The 26,897-nt window shown below is 48.2% G+C and overlaps 1 protein-coding gene across 11 annotated transcripts in view; it reads left to right on the top strand.

Moving 5' to 3' along the window:
- Nucleotides 1–26,897, top strand: part of LOC8038525 (islet cell autoantigen 1) — a 77,670-nt gene that overhangs the window by 8,950 nt on the left and 41,823 nt on the right. For all 11 annotated transcript variants that reach the window (XM_029978939.4, XM_029978932.4, XM_029978934.4 and 8 more), the window contains 4 exons: nucleotides 2,566–2,689; nucleotides 4,858–5,056; nucleotides 13,790–14,014; nucleotides 20,336–20,415. In XM_029978939.4, the coding sequence (XP_029834799.2) occupies nucleotides 2,566–2,689; nucleotides 4,858–5,056; nucleotides 13,790–14,014; nucleotides 20,336–20,415 (628 nt within the window). The remainder of the gene's footprint in view (nucleotides 1–2,565; nucleotides 2,690–4,857; nucleotides 5,057–13,789; nucleotides 14,015–20,335; nucleotides 20,416–26,897) is intronic.

Raw genomic sequence — 26,897 nt, 5'->3', positions numbered from 1 at the left:
TAGTATGGCATGTATCGTATGTTTCTCTGGTATCTTTGTCCTTCCCAATAACTAAGTGGACTCTAGACTCTTCCGACCGACAGAGGACCGCTCGGCATTTCCAGGCTGCAAGAGGAAGGAGCTTGGTGGGCGGCCCACGCGCCGCCAACTTCGGATTATCGCGCCTTCTTCCGAGAGGAATTTAGCCATCAAACTTCCGTGCTTGCTTCCGTCGAGGATCGCAAGCCTGAAAGCGGCTCAAGGTGGTCCCATCCACTACTGAGTCTACGTGCCAGATCACATGCTTCAGCATGAACACTTAAAATTATTTCCTCTTGAGACTTTTTTTTTTTTTTTTCCTTTTCGTTCATAACATTTTTTTGTAATTCTTACTCTAAATCAAAACCAACTGAATTAAAATATCTGCATGAAAACCAAACCGTCAATACACGCAAACAAGAAAATGCGTAGCTTCCCGCACGCACCATGAGCGGTTTTGCGCAAGTACGAAAGCAAGTGTGCGAATGCAGCGGCTCAATTCCTCTCAGAAGAATGATTGAAAAGCGGAGCCGGTGGCGAGTGGGCTGCCGTACCGAGCACCTTGATTTCGCAGCGTGGAGGCGCCGAGTGCTCCTCTGGCAGCCAGCGAGTCTGCAGAAGGTCAGCACAAGCGTCGGCACCTGCCCAACGCTGCACAATGGGGGCGCATGTTCAGAGGCGTGCTATCTCGGGCCCAGCGTCCGCCAACATATGTCGCACGCGCAGTCCGGAGTGCATCGCTCCTGCGCTCTAGACAGGTTTGATGCCGAGTGTACATACTCTGAGAATTTACTTCAAGTAAAGTGCAAGTATTCTAAACCTCCTTGAAGTAGTACTTCAAGTACAATGTACTTAAAGTACTTCCCAACACTGGTTTTAGATTTCATTCATGACTTGGGTGGTTAGCTTGTCTGGAGTTTCCACTGGTAGTTCTTTCATGTCTTGAATGGTAAGATTATTCCAGCTGTCTCTGTTCTCAAGGTTGGAAACTTTGACAAGTGGGAAAGTTACTTGCTCCTCTAACATAACCACTTTTGTATTGAACAAAGTTTAAGGTTGTATCGAGAGTATCCAAGTGGTGGGGGGACTGAGTTTGTTTATCACTTTCAAGGGATGTTTCCATAGCTTTAATTTTCTTTTTGCCATTTAACAGATGCAACGCAAGCGCCTGATCTGTCAGGCCGGAATTTGATTCAATATTCCCGCTCAACAGAAATTTAACACATGCAAACATTCAAACAAAAATGAGCTCTTTGTGGGCAGGGAAGCAGCACGATAAAACTGCTGTCACTGCGATAGCAGGGAAAGTTGTAAGAAGGAACATCCTACAGCGCAAAAATGTGCCGATTAAGCATGGTAGCAGTTGGGCTGCCACACTGCCTATTGAGGGTCCAATCTGTCGGTGCTTCTTTTGTAGCCGGCGATTGGTTGACAGCGTTTGGACGTTGCAATAGAAGGTGGCTCCCATTGGGTGCAATTCGGATGAAAAAGCAACCTTGTGAATGATTTGTGGCGTGTCTGTGGTTGGTCTTAATAGCTCCAGCACACATTGATGTCCGTAGAAAGCTTGAGGCTTCCATGAACAGGTATCCTGTTGCCAGGGGCGGATGGAGGAATTTCCTGAGGGGGGGTCAGGTGTTGGTCAGCGTACAATATGTTCAGGAAACCCCTCCCCCTCTCCCTCGTTTCATGCCCTAAATTTTACAGATGCAGAAATCAAGAGGGGGGTCCGGACATCAGACCCCCCCTCTAAATCCGCCCCTTCCTGTTGCAAGGAATGAAGATTTGCAGCGAGAAAGTGTGCCGATTAAGCAGGGTAGTAATTATGCTGCCCCTGCTTGGCATGCAACTTCACTGCACCCGCCACTGTCGGTTAGGTGACACAAGCTATTGCCCGACACAGTGGGGCTCATTTGAATGATCCCTATGCTGCCCGTCACTCTGCTCTAGCATACTTCCATGAAAAAAAATGCCCTGAAATGCCAGTTTCCTGTGAATGAGATAAAAATTGCCGGCTCTTCTTGACATGTGAGCTATCACCAAGTTTTTGCACGTTTCTTGCACAACAGAACCTGGGTTTGCGCATTGATTGCAATCTGTAGTATCGGTTTCTGTGACACGAATTCATAGTGCATTCCCACGTGTTTAGTACACCTATGAGCACGAATGTGCCTTGTCTGCGACCTGTAGTGTCAGTTCTTGTGCCATGCGAGTGTAAAGGAGGTGTCCCCGTGGTTTTCGTTAATTTCTGATAACATTTTGCTTCTCTCTTCACCACGGGTCGAGATTTTACGGCAACAGTGGTTCAATCTGATAAGCACTTGCAACATCGGATTTTGTATACTTCGCAGTACCTAACCGCATGTTGAAGGTAATTTTCTGTCGAGCAGTCAGTTCTCTCTCGTTCCCACAAGCAAAGGTCGACGAGCTTTAATGTTCTCGCAAAGTAGTTGCTTGACGGAAAAATGAGCAAGTATTTGAAAGGGACCGAAAATAGAGACGGGTAAAATTCCCCCCTCGGCGGTGCCTGACTTGCTGGCCTTGCAGCCCTGAGCCAGGAGGAGAATGCGCTGGGCCGCTTCCTCAAGGAGTGCGGGAAGCAGGACAAGACCCGGGCGGGCAAGATGATGGGGGCCACGGGACGGACTATGAGCCACTCGGCCCAGCAGAGGTAAGCTGCACTTGCTTGGTACACCTCTGGCATCTGCGGGATACACACCTTGCACTCCAGCCACCCAGGGTCAGCTCTTTATAGGGACACTGACAGGGTATTTATGCTCACCAAGGTTTTTATCTGTACATGACGTATGAGAGCCCAACTACCCAGAACACAATTTGCAGCTCGAAATTAGTTTTCTTTCCGCCCGAAAACCGCCGATCGAGAACTGGCCATTGGAGTCTCCTTCACTCTCTTCTCTCTGGTCACGTGCCGTTATTTTATGGTTTAGACACAACCACCAAAAATAATCAAAGTCGTGGGTCATCAAGGGCACACTTTCAATACTAAAAATGGACAAAGAATATTATGCCCATATTTTGTGGCTTCTAAAAAGCTGTAAATACGTTGATTGGAAAAAAAAAAAAAAAAAAACAAGTTGCACAGCCACGTGACTTCCAGTAACTTTCTCCCCCTCTGTATTTCTTCTCCCCCCCCCCCCCAAGTTCAGTTTCGGTTTCGATTTCGAGCAGTTGCGTTTTCTTACTATATTAAAGATATATGTGATGCTGTGGCAAAATATTGATTGGGAAGTCTGCTTGCACCATATTAAATCACGTGGAAAAAAATTTAAAAAAGTTTTTGGGGGGTGTCAGTGTCCCTTTAAAGGCGGGCATACACTTTCCACTTTGGCCCACCCCCTCCTTTCCTGTATCCTTTCCACTTTTTACCTTGCCCCAACTTGGCTTCCCTCATAGCTTAGGAAAAGGGAGCACTAAGAGGATTATCTTCCTTGCAGAAAACCTTGGTTGTACGTCGGCGTTTAGGATACAGGGAGACACATGGAGATTTATTTCAATTCTGCGAATTCAGGTAGATGTATCATAAATGTGTCGCACATGTAGAGACACCAGAGGACCTTCTTTTCACAGCTCTAGCAGGGGAGGATTATAAACATGTTTCGACGTCCACAGCTGTACGCAGGAAACGTGTTATGAAAAAAGAAACGAGCAAAACAGGCGACACATAAATGATAGACATTACAGCCTCACACATTTTGAAATTAGTTTATCACCCAAAAGTACACAAAAGGATAGCCGACGACGATGGTAATGTCACCTAGTTAAAGGGGGGGTACAACGATTTTCGGACTTAATCAGAAATGTGTGGAAGTTGCCCTCTGACACTTCTGAAGTAAAGAACAGAAAACCGATTTCGCCTGCTTGTCTTAGTTGTTGTGTAAAAAAAAAGGATAAATATTGGCATTTCTGGCAGCCCTCAACTCACTCCCAGTGTTCAGGGTCACACCGGGTTCCCCTCCAAGTGACGTAATTCGGGGTGCCGTGTAGCTTCCCGTGTGCCCTCTCGGAGGACGCTTCCTCTCCCTCTCTCTCTGCTGACATTAACGGGCATTATGCTACAACGTTTTGTCCAATGAACCGCCCCAACGGCCCACAGGAGTACTTTTTCCCTTTTAAATTTACACTGAGCTCCCAAAGATGTACGGCACAAAGTCAAGTTTCCCCAAAAAGTATTTGAACCCAATATTTATTTCGTGAGACTCATTTTGAGTTAAGAACAATTTCAGAACGTGCTTCTATTTGGATATCGATCTAAAATAGAAGGATGTTTCGGAATCGCTCGAATGAGTCTGGCAACCTAAATAGTTTACTAAAACTTTTGGGGGGGTGGAAGGAAGTTGATTTTGTCACATGCATGTCATAACCAAGCGCTGAAATTTAAAAACAAAATGTTTTTTTGGAGTGGAGTTAATCTAAAACTATTGGCAGCGACCTTTATCTTCGAAGTCCTATAATGCATGAAATGCATTCTAAGGAATTGGTGAGAGAATTGGTGTGTCACGTGACGTATATTTTCCCGCTGAATTTAGCAGGGAAACTGGATTGGCGTCTGGGTCAGAAGACGTGAATTTTACCACTAAATTTAGCGGGGAAACTGAGTTGACGTATAGGTTATGTGTCGTCAATTTTCCCAATGTGTATAGGTCACGTGACGCCACTTTTGCCGCCAAATTTAGCAGAAAATGCACGGACGGATGGACAAAATTTGTGGATTGGGGGTAGCGTTAAAAAGCATTTGATGCTTTTTAAAAGGCTCAACTGAATACTGAACTAGGTAAAGTGTAGTTTTTGTTTGGGAATGACCGGTTGGCTGTGGGGCAGGCTGACGCTGCGGCTGCCCCTGGTGCGGCTGTACCAGGAGGTGGAGACATACCAGTGCCGGGCGGTGGCGGACACCCTATGCACGGTGCGCAAGATGGAGCGCTCCCGCACGGACTACCGGGGGGCCCTGCTCTGGATGAAGGACATCTCTCAGCAGCTGGACCCGGACACCTACAAGCAGCTCGAGAAGTTCCGCAAGGTGGGTCACTCGAAGCACTGCTCTGCATGGGGGGCAGATGCCATTTATTCAGCTGGATAACTGAGAAATACAAGTAGTAGTATTCCCTACTTGGCCAGCCAGAGCATTCCACTCGGCTATTTGAGGAATTACGTGAGCATTGCTTGTCTTGTGGGACTGCGGCATTGAGGAATACAGGTACAGTCTAGGGTCAGTCTTTGCGAGGCGATTTGCTATAGCACATAATTCTTGTAATCTCTTTTCTAAATGATGAGCCGCACCTCATTTCTCATTGCAATAACCGACTCCAGGCGTCTCTGCTCGGAAATAATAAACTCGAATGCAAGGTTTTTTTTTATACATTCTATTTTACGACTTGGAAACATGTGAAACGGTGTCCTTGCCCTGAGTAAATTTGTTTGTAATAATAATAATAATAACTTTATTCACCATATCACATATGGTGGGAGCTGGAGAAAAAAAAGCTGACAAAGCAGCTTGATGGGTCCCCAACCCCCTCAGTTATGCAGGACCTGTGGGGGTATGCAGGTACCTATGTCACTGTGGGGGTATTATTGTAGGGGGTTGGAACAATCTACGAGGTGTGATCAAAATGTTCCGAGACTAGTTTTGTAGCATAAAAAGGGAGGGCGGCACGGTGATATGCCCGCAGTTGTTGTTATGCCAGAAGGCGTCGTTCAGTGAGCATTTGGAGATGCGCTACACAAATTTTTGTGACCACGTCTTTGAGCTGCATGGACAGCAGCCAGAGCAATTTCAGCACGAACTGAAACCAGAGTGAAGAGCAAACGTCAATTCTTCGTGAAACTCGGCAAATCTGGAACAGAGACCTTGAAATGAGCCGGCAGACTTGTTGCAAAAACGCAATGAGTCATGCAAAGTGTTTTGAGTGGCGCTGTGCTTGAAGAGTGGCAGAACATCACTGGAAGACGAAGAGAGGTAGAGCGACCTTCCCCAACCTCTTTCCTTACAATTCCCTGAATGAGGAAGTGTGGAAAGGTTGGGGAATTTCTATCCCTACAGGATCGGTCAGAGAAATTAAGCTTTCCTTCCTCTGAGCAACAGTAAAAGATGCGTGTGCGGTGCGACATACTTTACAGGCGCTTCAGCCCGCATGTCGATGCAGATCTTTGCTGGGAAACTAGCCTAACCCAGACACTCAGCTCGAATCCTCTTGGAACATGCAGACCAAGATGAAAATCCCTCTTGTCATCCTTGCGCCCTTCAATGGGGTGTTAATGCGTTTGGCACCTTAGCCAAATGGCTTCACAACGCAAGAGCTTGTCTTTCGAGCCTTCCCCACTCAACTCCTAAACGGTCTGTTTCTACGAGTTGTCCACAGCTTGCAGACAAGTTCATTTCTGCTGCTCGGGTGAGAACTCCTTCCAGTTCAAACTAGGAAAATGGAGAGGCCGAAGCGACTGGGCAGGCGCATAGCCGAGGGGGGGTGTTGAGATGTCAGAACACCCCCCGAAATTGTATTTGTACCCCCCCCCCCCCCCCTCCCCCCCTACTCTCACTGCCGCCGCCACCTTTGCCACTGCTGCTTTCTTTTCCGGGTGCTCGCAATTTCTTCCATACCTCGGCTCGCAGCCTCTTTGAAACCAGTCAATCTTTACGTGTTTAGAGTTTAGACGCTGTAGGGGAGACCAAGAGATGGCGCCAGGAGCGCATCGTGATCTAGATAAGAGCGTGCGCCGCGAGACGCGGGGGACTTTACGCCACTTGATGCTAGGGTAATAAACGTGGTGGGTTTGCTTCGTCTACCCTCGTCTGCTTCGTCTGCCCGGCTGGCGCGTCGCGCCCAGAGCACACAAGCTCTGAACATGGTGTCAGAAGTGGGATACACCTGCTCGTAGTCAGCGCTACCGCCATGCCGGACGAAGAAAAGAGCGTCCACCTCGGGGCCGCCACGGGGCTTCAACCGCCGTCGCCGTTCGTCTTCACGAGCCCAGGCGAATGGACAACGTGGATTCAAACCTACGAAAACTACGCCTTCGCCACCGGTCTACGTTCTGCAAGCGACGAAACGCAAGTAAGAACGTTGCTTTATTGCATGGGTCCGCAAGCTCGTACCGTACTAGCTTCGCTTGGCGTGCCAACCCCGGAGACGCAACCGTTTGTCGCCGTCAAGGAGAGGCTGACTCAACACTTCGTTCATCCGGCGAACGAAATTTACGAAAGCCGAAGATTTCACCGCAGGACTCAGCAGCCTGGGGAAACAGTCGACGCGTTTTTCACGGAGCTTCGAACCTTAATCAGACGCTGCAACTATAACAGCCCCGAGATAGAAGACCGCCTAGTGCGTGACAAGTTCGTAGTCGGCTTATTGGACGAGAAGCTATCGGACCAGCTGTGCCGTTCCACACGACTCACCGCTGACGAAGCACTTTTACAAGCCCGCCAGCACGAAGATGCTGAGAGGGAGCGCGCTTCTCGTTCGGCGCAAGCTGCAGCGGCCTTGAACGTCGACGCGACAAAGAAAAAGACTGCGTCATCCACTCCGTCGTCGCGCGCACGTAACCGGCAGCAGCGTTTGGACAACGCAGTTTGTGGCAATTGTGGGCGTTCTGCGCATGACCGCAAGGATTGTCCAGCACGGAAGGCAACTTGCAATTTCTGTAAAAAGCAAGGTCATTTTGCAGAAGTTTGTCGCGCGAAGAAGCGCAAGGAGAAGTTGGGCTCCGTCGAACTCTGCTCTGTTCGTACGCAACGGGCAAGATACGTCGAAGTAAGCGTCAACGGCCACGTGACAAGGTTCAAGGTGGACTCGGGAGCCGACGTCACCGTCGTTCCGCCGTCGCTTCCAGGCGTTCCTCGCAAGCTCGACGCAGTAGAAGGAGAGCTTATCGGCCCGGGGAACCAGCCACTGCCTGTTTTGGGCACTTTCCAAGCTACTCTGGCGTGGAAGGACAAGCGCACCGTCCAACAGCTTTACGTCATGCGGGCTCAAGCTACACCGCTTCTAGGGCTACCTGCGATAGAAGCTCTCGGCGTGGTCAAGTTTGTGAACACCACCTCCGCCGAGTCCGGAAAAACGGATGGACGTGTCCCGCCTTCCGACGCTCGTGTCAGCTGTGTTCCATCTTCTGACGCCCATATCTTTAAAGGACTGGGCGAACTCCAAGAAAAGTACACCATTCGTCTGAAGTCAGGGGCTCAGCCGTACTCGTTGAGCGTTCCAAGACGAATACCGCTGCCGCTCTTCGACGTCGTCAAGAGAGAACTTGATGCCATGGAAGCTCAAGGTGTCATCAGAAGGGTTGACAAGCCGACAGCATGGTGCTCCGGACTTGTCGTCGTCCCCAAGTCGTCGGGTGGGTACAGGCTGTGCGTCGACCTGACCAAGTTAAACCAAGTCATCGAGCGGGAGCGATACGTCCTGCCGACGGTTGACCAGATCCTGGGGCAGCTAGGCGAGGCCAAAGTGTTTTCAAAACTCGACGCGACCTCCAGTTTCCACCAAATCAAGCTCAGCGACGCAAGCGAAGAATTAACGACGTTCATCACGCCGTTTGGTCGCTACTGCTACCGTCGTCTGCCATTTGGTCTGGCGTCTGCACCCGAATATTTTCAACGTCAAATGTCACGGGTCCTGGAGGGGTTGCCTGGCGTCGTGAATATGATCGACGATGTCCTTGTTTACGGTAGAGACCTTGAACAGCACGATCAACGCCTTGCTGAGGTACTCCGACGACTTGAGCAAGCCGGGGTCAAGCTCAACGACCAGAAGTGTGAATTCCGGGTTCCCTCGGTCAAGTTCCTCGGAGTCGTCGTCGATGGAGATGGTATCTCGCCGGATCCCGACAAGCTTCGAGCCATTCGGGAGCTACCTCCGCCAATGGACGTTGCAGGCGTTCGCCGTCTACTGGGGATGGTGAACCACATTGGACGCTTCCTGCCGCACCTTTCGGACGTAACTGCCCCCATCCGTTCACTTCTCAACAAGTCAAGCGCATGGTCCTGGGGAGCAAGCCAAAATGACGCGTTCAAGCGGTTGAAGGCTATGCTGAGCTCGGAAACCTGCATGGCAAAGTACCATCCACGCTATCCTACGATACTGTCCGCAGATGCAAGCTCATTTGGCCTGGGAGCGGTACTGCTGCAAGATCAGCCGTCCGGAGCTCGTCGTGCTGTGGCCTTCGCTTCAAGGTCCTTGACTCCGACTGAAGCACGCTACAGTCAGACAGAAAAGGAAGCTCTCGCCGTGACCTGGGCTGTTCTTCGGTTCGACCAGTATCTGCGTGGGCTTAGTTTTACCGTGGAATCAGATCACCTGCCTCTCGTCGCCCTGCTGGGGAAAAAGGAGCTGGAGTTGCTGCCACCGCGAATTCAGCGAATGCGCATAAAGCTGATGCGCTACCAATTCGACGTTCGGCACGTACCAGGGAGACTTCTCGCCACGGCGGACACGCTGTCACGTGCCCCTTGCGATGTCCGGTCTTCTTCTACAGTATTCTCCGTCGAAATTTTCGCTAGCGAGATATTTAAAGGTCTTCCACCTCCCCTCGCTAACAGGCTGGAAGAGGTTCGTCGTCGACAAGCTGAAGATGGAGAATGTTCTCTCGTCGTCCGCTACTGCCAAGAGGGATGGCCAGACAAGAGGAAGCTGCCTCCCAACTTGGTGCCGTATTGGAAAGAGAGAGGAAGGTTGACAGTCTCGGAGGACCTTCTTCTGCTGGACTGCCGCCTCGTTATTCCTGCTGCTCTGCGTAGCAACGTCCTGGCCCTTCTGCACGACGGCCATCAAGGACTTCGCTGCTGTAAGGAGAGAGCCAGAGAAAGCGTCTGGTGGCCTAACTGCAACAGCCACATCGAACATTTGGTCACCAGCTGTGACAAGTGTGCGGAAACAAGGGTTGTACACTCGGAGCCCTTGATGTCAACGCCTACACCAGATCGGCCATGGCAACGCCTAGCCATTGACTTGTTTCAGCTGAAAGGCCGTGATTATGTTCTCATGGTGGACTATTACTCTCGATTTCCGGAAGTCGTCTCCTTGAGCTCTACGTCAGCCTCAGCGGTTATCGCGGCTATCAAGAGCTGCTTTTCCCGACATGGGATACCGGACGTTGTACGGACAGACAATGGTCCGCAGTTTGCTTCACAGGAATTCGCAAACTTTGCTCTGTCATACGGTTTCCAGCATGAGACCAGTAGCCCTCGGTACCCGCAGAGTAATGGCGCAGTAGAGCGCATGGTGCGCACGGTAAAGGATCTTTTGTACAAGTCCGAAGACCCATACCTAGCGCTTCTCAGCTACCGGGACACTCCGGGCGTCGCGGGAGTCTCTCCTGCCATGTTGCTGATGGGTCGGCGGTTACAGACGCGTCTTCCTGCTCTGCCGCAGCGACTCGCACCAGTTCAACCAAGCCACGAGAGGTTCCGGGCTCAAGACTCCAGGAATAAGGTCAGGCAGGCGAGAGACTTCAATCGCCGGCACAACGCTCGCTCTCTTAATCCTCTCAAGCCAGGTGACAGCGTCTGGGTCACGGATGCCAGCTGTCAAGCACGCGTCCTGAGCGCTGCCCAACGACCACGGTCGTACGTCGTAGAGACTCCCAAGGGAATCCTACAGCGAAACCGCCGGCACCTGGTGCCCTTCTCGCCGACCGTTACTGCGAGGGAGTCTGTCGAGCTTCCTGCTGCCGAAGAGCCTCCACGACAACCACCCGAAGAAGGTCAGCCTGGGGAGTTGCCCACTGCGGGCTGCTCTTCACCCTCTCTGGATCGTGCATCTTCCCCGCAAGGTGTTACAAGATCACGCTATGGACGTGCCATCAAGCCACCAAGACGGTTGGACTTGTAAACATCGCTTTCTTTCGAACTGTGTAACTAGAGTGCAGTAACGAGCTCCGGGGGGAGATGTAGGGGAGACCAAGAGATGGCGCCAGGAGCGCATCGTGATCTAGATAAGAGCGTGCGCCGCGAGACGCGGGGGACTTTACGCCACTTGATGCTAGGGTAATAAACGTGGTGGGTTTGCTTCGTCTACCCTCGTCTGCTTCGTCTGCCCGGCTGGCGCGTCGCGCCCAGAGCACACAAGCTCTGAACAGACGCTTTGACTAAAACGCCAAATATAACGCAATGCGTTATATGTCCGGCTTGCTCAAAGGTTATTCCCAAACAGAACCGGATTAGTGCCAAAATTCCACAAGCTCGCTGGGAGCAGGGGAACTCTGCGCACGGCATTACAGAGTGAGAAAGGCTTGAAAACCTGCCCTCGGGATCCAGAGACGCAGATTATCTCACTTCGAAATTGTCCATTCAGTCCCAGCGTAAATTGGCAAAAGGCGTAAGTTACGGCCCCGGTGAACCAGTCGGTGCGAAACAGCTGTGAAAAGTCTGCACAGGAGGAGCACGTTCAGACATTACATGGTGACATGTGTCATCTTTAAACGCTCTGATTGACTGGCTGAAGCCGTAGCCTTCGCCCCCTTTTCCAAGTTATGAGAAAAAAAATTTTTTTTTTTTTTTTTTATCTTTTGTCTTTTTTTGGTGAGTTACAAAGACTGGGCCAGCTCAGCACAACTCTACAGAACAAGAGTTTTTATACAGCAAATAAATAAAGAAATGAACTCGAAACTATGGTGCTCCTGCAGAACTTCAGGACAGAAGAAAAAGGGGGCCTTTCTTGCAAAAAATACAGAGAATAAAAAGTGACAACTCGCACACATTCTGCAGCAGTTGTGTTTGGGAGGAGAGGGGAGGGGAGGGGAGAGGAGAGGAGATTAGAGGAGGAGGAGGAGGAGGAAGAGGAAGAAGAAGAAGAGGAGGAGGAGGGGTGGGAGGGAGGGAGGGACAGAGAGGGTTAGGCTCTGGTCACCTCGTTTCTACGAGAGTAGATTGCATAGCGATGACCGTGGGGAGCTCCATAGAAATAACATCTCCATGCATTTGAGTGCGTGAACTGAGTTTCACATTGTTTAATCATTGTGATTGACAAATAATTGTGAGTATGTGTTTCCTGTGCATCGGTGCGCTGTGCCTGTTGTGAAAATGAAGTAAGCAAGTCAATTGACAACTTTATAGAAAAAAAAAAGAAACATCAGCAACCATTACCACTTCAAGCTCCCCATCATTGTATCCAGAAGAGCCAGCCCCTTCGGGAGAGACATCCTCGTCCTTTTTGTTAAAACTGGTGCTTCACTTGTAGGAGAGCACGTGTAAATGTAATTCTTCAAATTATTCGCAAAGAATATTAGATGAAGCTCACTTTTTCAGTATGTTCATTTGCTGTACGAACGTGCCTGCAGTGAGAAGATCAAGGAGAGTTATTCACTTGCACTTTCAAATTTGCTTTATACATCGGATCCTTTTATTTTTGGTTATATTACAATTGTTGTCCATCATAACTTTTTCTGTTCTTATTAGTAATGTATTAAAATGTTTCCTTTGCCATTGAGTTCTTGGAGTCTCCTGTGCACTTTCCTATGTAGGGATTATAGTTTAAAGTAAAGGCAAGTGTTTGTCTTAATCGTGTATACATGTATGTATATATATTGAAATGGAAGATTAAGATCAAGAGGGGCAGAGAAAAGAAGAGGAGGACGAGTAGAAGAGATAGGACATGGGTGGTAGATAGCTTTTGGAATACACGTTACTACAACATATATATATATATATATATATATATATATACTGTAAACGTCATATTTTTCACGGGCTCAAAAGTTTGCGATTTACGTCAAAGCTGAAGTTTTGGAATAATTCGCGGATTCTAATTTTCGCGACGCGGTGGGATCTTAATATAGATTCCAATGTGCTTACATTTTGGCGGAATTGTTCGCGGGACCTATTTTTTGCGAATTGTAGGCAATTTGCGAAACTCGTGTAAATTGTGTCTTTGCGAAAATTAAGTCGATCACAGTATATATACTAGGTAAATTTATAGGCCCTTAATAAGGGGAGTTTAAAGTTACAGCAGTTCCTTGGCAGCATGCTGTTATAAGCATACCCCCAGTCGCGGTGGCGTAGCCAGAAAATATTTTGGGGGGGGGGGGGGGTGTAAAGTACTAATGCAATCACAAAAAAAAAAAATATATATATATATAAATAAATATATATATATAGCCACTTCTTAAGGGCTTATAAGTTTACCTAGTAATTTATTTAACATGGGACATTTATTTAGCAAAAAATATCATAATGACAAGGTAAGCTGATACAGTGCTTGGCCACTGCACTGTTAGTCGTCAGATACACTAGACTTTTCACGTAAAAACTGCACTTCAAATGTGTCTCCTTAGGAGCCGATCAGGAAATTATTTTATAAAATAATAAGGGAAAACCTTGTAAAAGTCAATGAATTTGAATGCATTATTTTGGTAGACACTCGATATTTCCCTGTTAAATTGGACGGGTGTTGGAGAGGTTCTTGACAGCCTAGATGTGGAAAAGACGTAATTTGTGCGAAATCCATTCTAAGTGGCCATTTTGACTCTAGCCGTTCTAATTTTGCCCCCAAGAAAGAAAAGTTTTTAGCGCAATATTTACGTTGTGGAACTCATCCTCATTTAGGAGCAACTGTGAAACGTGTCTCTATATCATGATTGCGACCCTGAAATAGGTAGCACCTGTTTTGGAATCTCTCAAACGAGTCTCGCAACATAAATATTGCACTCAAAATGTTTTCTTTCTTCGGGAATTGTTGATTTGGTGGCGTGTCCTATCGAGGCACTTGAAGCAGCTGTTTTTGGGAGGGCTGACTTAGCTGTACACGCCATGTTTCAGGTGCAGGGTCACGTGAAGCGCACCAAGATGCAGTTTGAGAAGCTGAAGCTGGACACGCTGCAGAAGGTGGACCTGCTGGCAGCGTCACGTTGCAACATGTTCTCGCACGTGCTGGCCACGTACCAAGGCGCCTTGCTGGCCTTCTGGGAGAAGACCTCCTCGACCATGACCAATGTGGCCGAGAGCTTCAGGGGCTACCAGCACTACGACTTTGTGGTGGTCAAGGTGGGTGGTCCCTGCAGTGGATGCACCACTCGAGTCCATTTTGGGGCGGTAGGATTTGATGTTGTCCCTGTCGACTTTACTTTTGAACAGCGACCTCGTCCTGCTTTGTCGCCGAGTCTCGGGCACTTCTCCCCCAATGATAATTTTTTTCATCTTTCGTTGCAGCTTAAATTTAGTTGTTTTCCATGTCCAGTAGTGTTGCTTTGGATTAGTTGTTTTTGCCCCTCGGCTCCTTCCAGTTGCGTCTTCCTTGACTTTTCTGGACCCCTCGCCTCGTGACAACGTGCTCTGGTGCCGCGATCGGTTGATCCGTGTTGTCGTGCTCGTGGACTCGTACCATGCTTTTGGAGAGCAGAAAAGGGATCGAGTCTCAGCATATTCTCTGCTTATGATTTTTGTATGCACGGCAGAAGTTTACATAATCTCGAATAATGGCGTGCCGTGCCCACGTGAACTCGTCCGGACTTGTGGACCACGTCAGACGACATCGTCACCGTCTGCAATGCAGTGTCACTTCTTAGAAGTCGTTAAAGGGACCATGAAATTACCTTTTCACTTTTGCCAAATAACTTTTACATTAAACCTTCAATGTTCACTGAATGCCGCACAGGCATTCGTTTTCGTTTCGGTTTATTAACTTCTACACAAAAAATTAATGAAATATCAACTATTTCTTCCTCTCCAACTGGCCGCAAAACAAGCTGCGGCGTAATTTTGACGGTCGTGATGTACTCTGGCACAGGAACCGGAAGTTCTCTCGGCAGTAGGAGAATGAAGCGTTAGCGGCGGCAAGTTGGGGGTGCGCTGGTAGGTTTTACTGCACTGATGGCGCTGATATCACCAACGTTTTTTCTGAATCGGCACCTCTCATCGCCGCAATAGCCATGGATACATCATAGCTGAGCAAAATTCAATTAGATATGTTGCGGTTGTGGGTGACGCGGGCCCGTTCCGACGCTGGTCGAAACGGGGAAGTCTGTGTGTGCTTGGATGCTCTGTGCGATGCTCCTCGGCACCACACTCATCCACGAGCACACACACTTGGGGGCCTGCAGAGCCGCTCCGAGCTCTTCCCGTGTTCCGCTTTCCGCCGCACCCACTGTCACTCCCAACTTTCGCGTCGCATCCACAGGTCCAGTTTCGGCATACACTGACTTGACTCGGCTCGAAACCAAGCTGAGGTCCTCACTTTCCCATTTCTTTCCTTGTCAAAACAGCCACAACTAAAAAAAAAGAAAACAAATTGCCGGAGTTGGGGACAAAACATTCCGCTGCACCCTCCTCGAGAGGTGACCTCTCCCGCGGTTCCCAATTAGCGGGGGCCGCGAAACAGCACAAGCCGATAATCCCAGCTCTCCCGCTCAACCGGCGGGGCAAGGGGCGACCGACAACTCACGAAAACTCCAAAATAGAGAAAAATAGTCGAATTCTGTGACAACGTGGTTCATCGAGTGGCAAGCGGTGAAACTGCAACTGTTTCTTTTTAACCACCGGACTGCCGAAACTGTAATTCGGGCACTTCGGTACGGTACACTGCAGCCTTTTGGTATAGTCATCCAGCGATCGATCACAAACAACGTAAACACTACTCGAGCAACCAGAAAACGAAAGTCTGCTCCAGCAGCTCCGCGAAGAAAGTGCGACCAAGGGCAAACCTGTTCAGCAGACGACGCTCGGGGATGGACTGCGTAAGCGCAGTAAGGTCTTTCTCTTGCTTCGCTTTCGACACGATACAGTATAGACCACTTACAACGTAACCGCTTATAGTGCAGGACCGGGTATAACGTGGTTTTTTTAAACCACCGGTTCACCTCCCATAGAACTCCATGTAATTACATACCGCTTAGAATGCAGGCGCGCGAAGGGAAATACCGGTTATAGTGCGGTTTTTGGCACAGCCCGCCGACCGCGCCGACGACCGGAGCAGCGAGCTCGCTTCCCTGTGCGACAGTAGATAACGGCGCTGACGGCGCGAGCCGCGCGCTGCACTAGCGGGGCAAGGATGTTGCTCGAAAAAGCGGGGAGAAGCGAAGAGAGAGGCTTCCGTTGCCTTAGCGACGGAGGGACGCACGCACGTGTCGTTCACGTGCGTGCGTCCCTCCGCTGCGTTGGAAACAAAGAAACAAACAACCGCAACGACAGACCAATCGCAGGTCGAGGAGAAGTGTTCGCGCGCGTTGCATGCTTTCTCCTTTCCCCCCCAACCTCTCTTACAATGCTTCTCCTCCTCCTCCTCCTCTCCGGTCGCGGGCCGGCTGCTTCTATCCGTAAACATGGCGTCGGTTGTGATCGTCGTCGTAGACGGCGTTCATCTCATCGTTCTGCGTAAAAGCGCTATCCTTGATTGTGAATTTTCGTTGTGTGTCGCTGTGATAACCCAGCACGTAGTACTAGAAGGGAAGATCCACTTACTCGTGCGGCAATGTCGTGGCGGCGCTCTCAAGACGGCCGAAACGCCCGTGTCGTCGTGTTTGTTTACTTCGACTACAGTGGTGATTTCTAAGCATTTGTGTCCTCGAACATCGCCCGGATTTCTTATTTGGTGCATTTCATGCGTGTGCTCAAGTTCAAGGTATTACTGGCGCGTACGTATGAAGGATGCAAATTTTCACTCGTTTTCATCTCCGGAGAAAAGTGATTAGGGTTAGCAATCCTGAACGCTCGCGACGCCGTTAAAAGGCTGCGCCAGGCAAAAGCCGCTCATTTCTTTCAAAATGTGTGACACACTAGAGACAGAACTGTACTAGTCTGGTGAAATAAAGACTTTCCTCAAACTAAGCTTTATTTTTCATCTAACATAAAAATAAATTCTTTTACAAAGGTAAGTTGTTTCATGGCATGCATTTTGGCCTGAAAAATTGATGTTTTGGTTATAGCGCGGTACCGCTTATAGTGCGGATTTTCGCGACTCCCGAGACATACGTTATATGCGGTCTACACTGTAGATGGCGCTTGGCTCTGACTGAGCATTATCGAATTCGGCAATTTTCGTCACATCTCTAATTATCAGGGGTGGAAGCGCTGCACCAATTGCGCCATTGTGTGCCAATCCACTTTCGCTGCGCCATCCTGCTCCCTGGCGCACATGTTGCGCCAAAACTATCCAGACAAGTTTCTTTTTTTTTTTAAGGTTATATTTATTGGAGTATTCTTCTTTATTGGCCACAGTGGTTTACCGTGTTGTGTTCGTTTAGGTAATTCTGAACCAACAGAGCCTTTTAGCAAACCGTTACCGCGCACTACGGAGCCTTTGAAGCATTCCTTTAAGCACGCGCCCAAGTGATACAGCGACTGCGGGGCGCGCGCTTAAAAGCATGCTTCAAAGGCTCCAATAGTGCACGGTACGCGGTAACGGTTTGCTAAAAGGCCCTATTGTTATGAAGCCACCATACCGATGTGGTCGTGTCAACGGCGTGTAAGTCTGACTTTTGAATATGGCGCATGCGCAGGTCGCTTTGTCAGAGTACTCATCAGAACTCTGAAGTCATTGACTTCAGTTGCGAGTCAGCCGTTGTCCTGTTGTATTTTTTACCCATTCTTCGTCCCTGCTTACCTAAAACCGTTTTTCATCATGTTCATCTTTTTTTTTTTTTTTTTCTCAGTGGCATTGAGCATGACCGAGTGTATTTGAAATACCACACCCACAGGCATTAAATCGTGGTAACGTCTCCTACAAACGCCCGCCCCCAAATAATCACACATCCCTTTTTTTTTATATTGCATTTATCGCGTGGCTTGCTGTATCGGTCCACGACAAGCGTGCTCGCGCGGGTTCCCTCATGCTTATGGCGCCGTGCGTGGCAAGCGAATCTGCAGCATCCGTACTATGCAGGGTGACATGACATGCAAATTCCTAAGTCGTTCACGCATTTTTTTTTTTTTTTTTTTGATTTTTGCACGCGATATTGGTTCCCGTGACACCCGCGTTTGAAGGGGTCGGGTTCTTGCGTCTATATCGCACTGTGAAGCGCGAATGCGCTGCGTCCGCGTTCTGCTGCCGTACCCATGACTTGTCAGTTCATAGCGAATTCCCACATACTTATTGCAGACGCGAGGTTGCCATGTCTGCGATATGTATCAGTAACAAAAAGACATTGAGTGCGCAGGCGAGCTGGTGATAGTTAATCATGGTGTTGAAAACCCTAGACTATGGGGAGGGAAAAGTTGGGAAACTGAAGTTGAAGAGTTCCCGTTTCACATAGTTTGTAGTGCCCCACCCCCCCCCCCCCCCCCCCCCCCCCGACACGCACGCACGCACAAGAGATGCGGTGACTTCAGAACGATGCCAAGCTCTGATTGGTTTTGATTGAAATGATAGTGGGTAGACCTCAATGCTAGGTGCCCTGAGGTATACCCACTTACTTTTTTAATCAGGCAATAAGAGCTCGGCGTTTTGACGTCACGCGACCCCTGTGCAAGAAGCAGACAAACTTGCGCTCCGCATTGACTTAAGAAAAACCTTCCGTTTTATGGTCTTACTTGCTAGTTTTGTCAGTCAATTCTTTTATTAAACTCCTAGACAAGCTTTCTTGTTCTTTTTTAGTCAGTGATGCCTGTTTTAGTTAGGGTTAATTAAGTGCGTATGTGTATAGGTAGTAGCATGAAGTTTTCAATATTTGGCATTTGTACTTTTATGAGATGGAGTAGATTCATACTCTGTTGAGTATTGGAATACTTTGGTTGCTAAACAGGGACTTGAAACATTTGTATTTCCTAATAATGAACTGTAGTCAGTATTGGACTTTATTTCATACCATACTACTGCAGCTTGAAATGGTTTTGTTTTTAACTTATGGAACATGCGATTTAGGTTGTTAAATAGTGAAAATGTTTTGTTTTCATGAGGCTTAAGTTGTTCCTCTTTAGTTGCCTGTGCCTACTATTGTAAATCCATGAGAGGACCAACCCGTTACCACCAGGACCGTTCTCAATGGCAGCCCTTCAAATATTTTTTTGCTATGGGCTGGAATAGAATTAAGGAAAGGTCACGTTTGGAAATGGTCCTGGAACGTCACATGGAGATGCTTTTTTATTTATATTTCTTTTTATATTTCAAAAAACAGACCTGTGCTTATAGCACCGAGTTTGACTCAGGTTACCAGCTCCAAGATATGCTTATACTGCTACGAGACTCGATTTTTGTTGCTGCTCCAAAGCTGCTCCAAAGCTGAACTTTTACTGCTCCAAAGCTGCTCCAAACGGGCACCTTTGCTGCTCCCAGACCTGCTCCAAAAGGATGAAGCTTGCTTCCACCCCTGGATTACGCTACAAAATGTGGATCTGAATATTCTTAACAAACCTTTTAGAAAACATTTGCCGGCTGTTTATTGTTTATGATCGCGGTGCTGGTGAGGTAGGCTCTTACCCAATAGGTGACATGGATTCGGCTGACGTGCTGCGGTTCCGTAAATGCATAGTTGTGAAAAGGCAGAGAGCTTTCGAAGGAAAAAAGGTGCAAAAGAGTCCGGTTTTCTTTTTGAAAGTTCTATAGCGAGGAATTTTTTTTGGCTCTCTATTTTTGTGTTTTTATGTTTCTTTTCCCACCTTTTACGACGTGCGGTGGATGAAATTCGATTTCAAAATCGTTTCATGGTCCCTTTAAAAAGGGAACTCTATTCGATGCCGATACTTCGAATGAAGGCGTGCATGTGCTGACATACCTGTAAACATCTTGTTTTGATGGCATTAGACAATTCACATTCTTCCACGACGGCATGGCTCACTTGCTTCAAAAAATTGTGCCCCCCCCCCCTTCCTCCCCCCTCCCCCCCCCCCTTCCGAAAGGATATTACTAATCACTTTTTGAAAATAAATAAGTTGAAAGAAATCTTACGAGTGCCTCTACTGCACCCTACTTTGGTTTCGTTTTTACTTATTACAGGACTTATTAGCTTAGAAGTAATTTTAGAAGTTCTGCATATTTTTGTTCTGCAGGGTTGAGCACCGAAGACTTGTCATTGTTTTCAGGTTATTAAAATTGTACGACTCGCAGATTATGCGACGTTTTAGCGTGGTCCCCTGAAAGTCGTATAATCGGGGTTCTACTGTAGTGACATGCAGTGTGAAATATTCATCTGTTTCATTCCTAAAAGAAGGGTCTAGAAAGGATTGTGACTATGAAGTTTCTGCAGCGACGCAGTGTTTCTCGTGCCCTGTCAGTTTCGTTGTAGAAGGATTCAACTCTAGTATTTTACTCGGAGCACATTGAGCCCGGTGTGTTTACTACCTTGCACGAAGTACAAAACCTCTCAGTTACTTTGTAGTTGTGTACTTTTTCAGCGTCCTTATGTCTGGGGTGCCTGATAGTGCATTCCTTTCTAGGAGCTTCAAGAGCCCAGCAGGAGATTGGCCCAGGAGATGGGCAATGGAGAGGACAAGGGGAGCAGAGAGGATAACGACAGGTGGGTGCCGCCTGCACCACTCTCGCTCATTAAGCTCCAAAAGCTTATCTTTTCGGGCGAGGAGGAGGGGAGGGCAGTGAGCACTGCCTGTGCTCAGTGCTCTTTAACATCATTCTTGCCAGTTATTGAAAGCCTTATCTGATATCGTAGGAAACACTTTTCCGTCCTCCCGAAATGTCGAAAACAGTTTATGACGGAGCGAAGCGATACTGTTAGGGCTTCCCAACACTGTGCCTAAACCTCGGGAAGTTGCATTTTCGGATTGTAACAGTCGTAAGTGGTGCCCACTTTGCACCGGACACAAAATGGTGCCACCCGCGAGCAGTGGCGTAGGCAGAGGGGGGGTTTGGGGGTCCCCCTTCCCTACCCTCCCCCGGGAGACAGTTTTGCATGGGGGCATGGAGAGAAGGGGGAGCGCGGACTATCTCTAACTTATATGCTTTCAGGAGAAGTTGGGGCGATTGGTGGCTGAGTGGGCTAGCGCACACCAGTTCGGAGCACGTGGGGCGAAAGCTCACGCTGCAGAACCCAAAGATCCTGGGTTCAATCCCCACCCCCGCCCGTTTCGATCTGGATGAGCATCGTACCGGCATGCGGTCATGTATTACTACTGCGTGGTGCACGTTAAAGACCCCAGGCTAGCGGTTGTACTGCACTGACTAAATTTCTCATCTACAGCGAGTGACTCGCAGCAACTTTGAAATGGCTGACCTCTATAAATACCACACAGCCCCCAATCCCACCCTCCTCATATAGTTATTGGCATCTATGTTTTTTTTTATTGTCAAAAACCGTTTGAGTCGGACGCAGTGCAATAATGTTCCTGCTTACTATGAATGGCTGACTCGTATATTTTACCATACGCGCGTTTTATGTACCCGAAGTTGAGCACGTGGGAAAAGTGTTTGTGGGGTAGAAAATGCTCAAATAAATAAAATAGGCAATATTTCTTCATTCATGTTTATTTGATGGGATGCGGAACTTGATCTCATATATATAGAGAACGGATATTTCGAAACATTTGTGGGTTGAATGAAGGATGGCAATTTTAAGGCGAAGTATAACAAACTATCTTCACTAAAATGCACAGTTCAATCAAACGAAAGTTACGTAATGAAACAAACACATGGTCATAATATAAAAAGATGTCAGTGATATAAGTAATATAAAGAACTGCACTGTAAGCAACGGGTGGCGCTGCGCTCGCGCACACCTTGAGTACTACTCAAAATTACGTGCTTTCGACTAGTAATTACCACAAATAAAAAGTAACTGTGACTAGTTATTTCAAAAAGCAATTTTCAGGCTCTCTTGATCCTCTTATTTATGCCAAGCGCCTACACATTAAGATGCAGCCGCCTGCGTTCATGGCAAAGAATATTTAGGACGTCCTCCGCTTGAACTTCAATGTCGCGGTGAACATTCAAAAGCTCTAGACAGAGCAGTGGCTCATTTGAAGTGGACGCTCTCGGGTATGTTTTTAGCCGTTGTAGTGAGAAGGGAACGAGCGCTCAGCTTCCGCCGTTGTTACGAGCAGAATCGCTAAGACCTTGAGGAGACGATGGACGTTTTGGAATAGGTATTCCGGACAGAGGTCGACCGCTTGCAGCGCAGACATGACGGGCGTTTCATGTTTCTCCCTCTTGCATTTGGCAGCCCATATGAGCAGCTCTCAGTGGCGTTCAGGAACTGAAACCAGGCCTGAATAGAGCTCCAAAAACTGTTCAGCGCCGGGAGCTCCTCGCTTTCCAAGATCTTTGCAGGCAGAAGCGACGAAAGTAATTGCAATGTACGCCGGCACTTTTTAAATCTCCCATCTAACTGTGTAATCAGGTAATCCATGAAAGGAAGGAACACAGAGCGCTTAAAATGCTCTTCCGTGCTTTCAGCGGAAATGTTAGAGCAGTGACGTTGCCGACTTGTTACTTGCGGCATCTGACTTCCAACTTCCGCTGTCTCAGCCATTTTAATGGCGGCTTGGAATATTGCGTAGTATTTGTGCGTGGACACTTGCTCTGATTTTTCAGTGTCGAGATTTTTTTCTTTTTGCGTTGGTGTTTAATTCCTTGTGACAGTATAGCTATCCTTTTGTTTTGTCTGGCCGGCACACGTTGGTAATGCAGTGGTACCTCAAAAAGCGGGGCGAGTTGTGTGCTGTAAGGAAGCTTTTAAAGTTGGGAGGCCGCAACTACGACGACAGTAGAACAGTGAGCCACCACGCCCGTATTCCTGCGAATGAAGTCTGCTCCGTTTTGAAAAATGATAATACAGCTTTACCCATTTTATCTTAACAGCGCCTCCGTAATCTTTTCGTGATCGTCCGTACCGCCGAGTTCACCTTACTTCGTCATTGAGGGGGGGGGGGGGGGGGGGTAGTAGGGGGTAGGGTAAGGTAGGTAGGTAGGTAATGTTATTGAACCCCCCCCAAATTAAATCTTGGCTACGCCACTGCCCGCGAGACATTTGGGGAATGAGACGTCGATTCTCTACTCATAGCTTATTTAATGACTCTCCTGCCTGCTAACAACTGGTTGCAAGGTACTGTTGCAAGTCTCATCACCACAACAATGGGACAAAAAAAAAAATTGTAGAGCCCATCCACTTCATGTGAAGATGGAGGACCAGCAAAGCTGTTATCTCTACGACAAAAGCTACTAGTTTCCGCTTGGCATCAGCGGCCCGATCTTCGTTGCTCATTTTCGCCCGACGACGACGTTCACACTCCCGTTTCTGTTGCCGCTGACGCTCTAGACAGGCACGTTCTTCGTCGGTGAGTGGAGGATCAAAAGAAGCCGATGGACCCACACCATCCACCGCACCACGTTGGGCCGCTGCGCGTTTGGCTTCTCGACACTTTCACACACATTCGCGCTGTTGAGTGCACTGACGATCCCTCCTAGGTGCGCTTTCCTCTTCAGAGCGAACATCACGCGGCCTACCCATGGTGAGTCCAAAGGGCAACTGATAACGTCGCTAGGAAGTGGCTACATCAAAAGACAAAGGAATGCAGCCATTGGTTGGTTGCTATTTTAGGTTTTACAGCGACGTTACAGCGAATAGCTATATTGATTGAATAAAGACACATACATTCATAAATGTGATGAGCTCTTTCAATACATGACGTTGTAAGTTCTAAACCCCATTTTTCAAGGAATACCTTGACAGTTTTTCCCGATTGAGCCTAAGTCTCTTTAACAGCATTGCAGAAGCGAAAGAAAAGAAGGTTAGATGGAGCGCATTCTGCCCTCAGCTTCGTCACAGCACACTCTTAGCTGAGATAAGTCTGTGACCGTAGATGATAATAAGGGGTCAGGACCTGACTATCTAATAATGCCAAGGAAAGCTGTAAAAGAGGCGGGTTTCCCCCTCTTTTAGAGCGGAGCTGTTAAGGGCTAGGCTCCCCAGGATCGTGTCCGTGTATGTCGGCACAAACCTACCTGGACAGCTACCGCCATCTATAAGCGACGGCGGCAAGCACACAACCAGTGTGGTTTCCGCCGTCGCTCATAGATGGCGGCAACCTTTCCAGCTATAATAGAAGAATGGATAGTTGGGCGCGTTGGTGGGAATTCATCGTAGAAGACAGTGCGAAAGACAGACGATGACGAAGAAGAAGCACACAATGTATTGAGTACAGCTCTGCTGATCTTCCTTCTTCACGAGAGTGGAAAGGCTGAACGTTTCTATTTATTTATACTTGCCACGACCAATCGGAACAAAGGAGTGCCGTTTAAACGGGAGTTTTTTTTTGTTAACGTCCATGGACGCTTTTTGTTACAGATCCTAGCACATAACAGCTTCGCTGTAAAAATTGTCTGCATGTTTGGTAATTTTGCCAAACGTGTAGCTTTATAGGGTAGGTGGTGCTCTTAGTTTGGGTGGTGCCTAGGGTAGGGTTTTATATGGACACATTACATTGCACCATTGTCTCTTTAGGACGCTGCGTGCGCTCCCCTTCAGCACCACTCGGATACAAAGCCTTTGCCCTGAATTTTCTGGGTCACGAGGAGAGGGGAAGTGCACTTTTCTGCCCTTTTCACTCCTCGTTCTGCACGCTCTTTCTGCACCACCTGCTTCTGCACCTCCCATTCCTGCATGCTGGGTCCATGGCTCGGTCAGCAGAGCACTTGGGTTGCACGCCAATGACCGTGGTTCGATCGATCCCTGGCACCGGTTTCCATTTAGTATTTCAAGGTCGTTGAGTGGTTACGGACATAGGCAGGCGTCGGCAGGGGGGTGCAAAAGAGGCAGTTGCCACCTCTAAGCCAGACTGCCCCTCTCTCAAGCAAGTAAGGAGTGTGACCTTTGGTTTGCTAACAAGTGAAAAAACAACCGAAAGCAATTAAAAGAAATATTGAAATTAGCTATCAAAACATGAAAAAAGGGAGATGTCTTGCCCCTTGTTCCATAGAAGAAACATATGGAAGGAAAATTAAAAAAGCCAAGCCCCACTTTTGCTTCAGCGACCGCGACTCCTAACCCTGGGTGGGGGTCACAGTGTAAGAAAGGTCAGTAGTGATGAAGCCCAGACTCCAGTGCCAAGTAGAAAGTTGGTGAAATGACCCCAAAAACAAGTTCTCAAGTTCCTTTCTGGCCCTTTCATTTTTGTGTACCCTTACGTCTACATCCGCTTCTCCGTTGAGATATTGCCGCAGTGCGCGGCGTGTGCCCGGGGCCGTGCGGACATTGATAGGGAGGTTGGACCCCATGCGCCCCATGTGCTGAGGATGTGGGGGTTTAGGCTGCCTTTGCAAAAGCCACACCGAGTGCCGCATAGCTGATGCACCAAAGGATGTGCATGTGGTGGCCTCGAGGGAGCAGCTCTCTATAGTCGGTGACAGGTTAAGAGAGAAGTAGAAGTTCCATCCTACCTTCTTTCATTTTTGCAAAGTGAACGCTGGAGTGGAGGTCGCCTCCTTTCTGCTAAAGCGGAAATTGCTGGGAGGAGCTTCCAGTTTAAGTCTTAACCTGTCACCGACTATAGCCTTACTAAAGTACCACATGTTGTCAAGGCAGTTCACAGAAAAGCCAGCCATGAGCAGTGGTGAACATGACCTTTCAAGGAGGTTTGGGTGAGGGGTTGGGGATTGAAAGCGGGGCGTCTGCATTTGGACAGTGCAGTTCCGCAAAACCATGTTCGTGCCAAGTTGTCAATGCAACTGACCCTCAGGTCATAATTGACTGTCTCACCGTCTGACACCCAGGGAAAGGCGCGTCAGAAACCGCCCAGTCCACTTGCAGCCGTATACATTTGTTGTTTCCGAAAGTTTGTAGCGAACCTCACTCTTGCTTGCTCTAAATTTCTTCTCCATCGGTGTCTTCCCACACAAACGACTGAGAAGATTTTGCCTGTTACTTTTTATTTTTATAATATAATTGCTGGCTAACTTGGGTCAGAAAAAATAGCAGTGGATATCAGGAACTTGTTTATACAGAAAAAGGATCACAGCATTCCATTTTGTGGGACAAAGAAAGCAGTCACCTCTGACCAGACATGTATGTAATGCGTTACTAGTAATGAGTTACTTCTACATAGTTATTTCTTTCGGTAACGATTATCCTATTTAGTTAATTTTTACAGCGGAGCTGTTAAGGGCTTGTTTTCCCAAGATCGTGTCCCCCACAAAGAAATGTCGACACAAAACTAAGGACAAGTTACCACCATCTATGAGCGACGGCGGCAACCAGACAATTGGCTTGCCGGCCTTGCTCATAGATTGTGACAACCGTTCCAGCCTTTCCACCCTGGTTTTCACGAGAGTGGAAAGGCTGAATTTCTCTAGGCGTCGTCCTAGATGTCATCTTCGAGGTCGTCCTAGAAGTTGTCCTTGAGGTCATCTTCGAGGTCGCCCTTGAGGTTGTCCTCGAGGTCGTCCTAAAACTTGTCCTTGGCGTCGTCCTAGATGTCGTCCTTGAGGTCGTCCGAGAGGTTGTCTTCGAGGTCATTCTAGAAGTCATTCTTAAAGTCGTCCTAGACGTCGTCCTCGAGGTCGTCCCAGAAGTCGTCCTTGAGGTCAGCCTAAATGTCTTCAAAGTCATTCTAGAAATCGTCCTTGAGGTTGTCCTAGACGTCGTCCTAGGCGTCGTCCTTGATGTCGTCCCCGAGGTTGTCCTTAATGTCGTCCTTGAGGTCGTCCTCTAGGCATCGTCTTCGAGGTCGTCTTAGAAGTCGTCCTTGAGGTCGTCCTAGACATTGTCCTTGAGGTCGTCCTAGACGTCATCCTTGAGGTCGTCTGACCATAGTTTAGCTTCGCTGCTCTTCCTTCTTCACCCGAGTGGAAAGGCTGAAAGTGTTTTGAGAAAAGGAACGAGTAACATACTTAGTTCTTTTTAAAGCCAAGTAACGAGTAACAATATTTTGTTATTTTTGAGGAGTAATGTGTACAACACCGTTTAAACAGCCGCATTTTAATTCTAACCTGAGCAAGCGTCTATTGCGACAGAGGCAGAGGGGCAACCCGAAAAACAACTAAACAATATGA

This window comes from Ixodes scapularis, unplaced genomic scaffold, assembly GCF_016920785.2.
Source record: "Ixodes scapularis isolate PalLabHiFi unplaced genomic scaffold, ASM1692078v2 PGA_scaffold9__187_contigs__length_104089568, whole genome shotgun sequence".
Taxonomy (NCBI): domain Eukaryota; kingdom Metazoa; phylum Arthropoda; class Arachnida; order Ixodida; family Ixodidae; genus Ixodes; species Ixodes scapularis.
The sequence above is the reverse complement of the archived record's forward strand: the minus strand, read 5'-3'. Positions and strand labels throughout refer to the sequence as shown.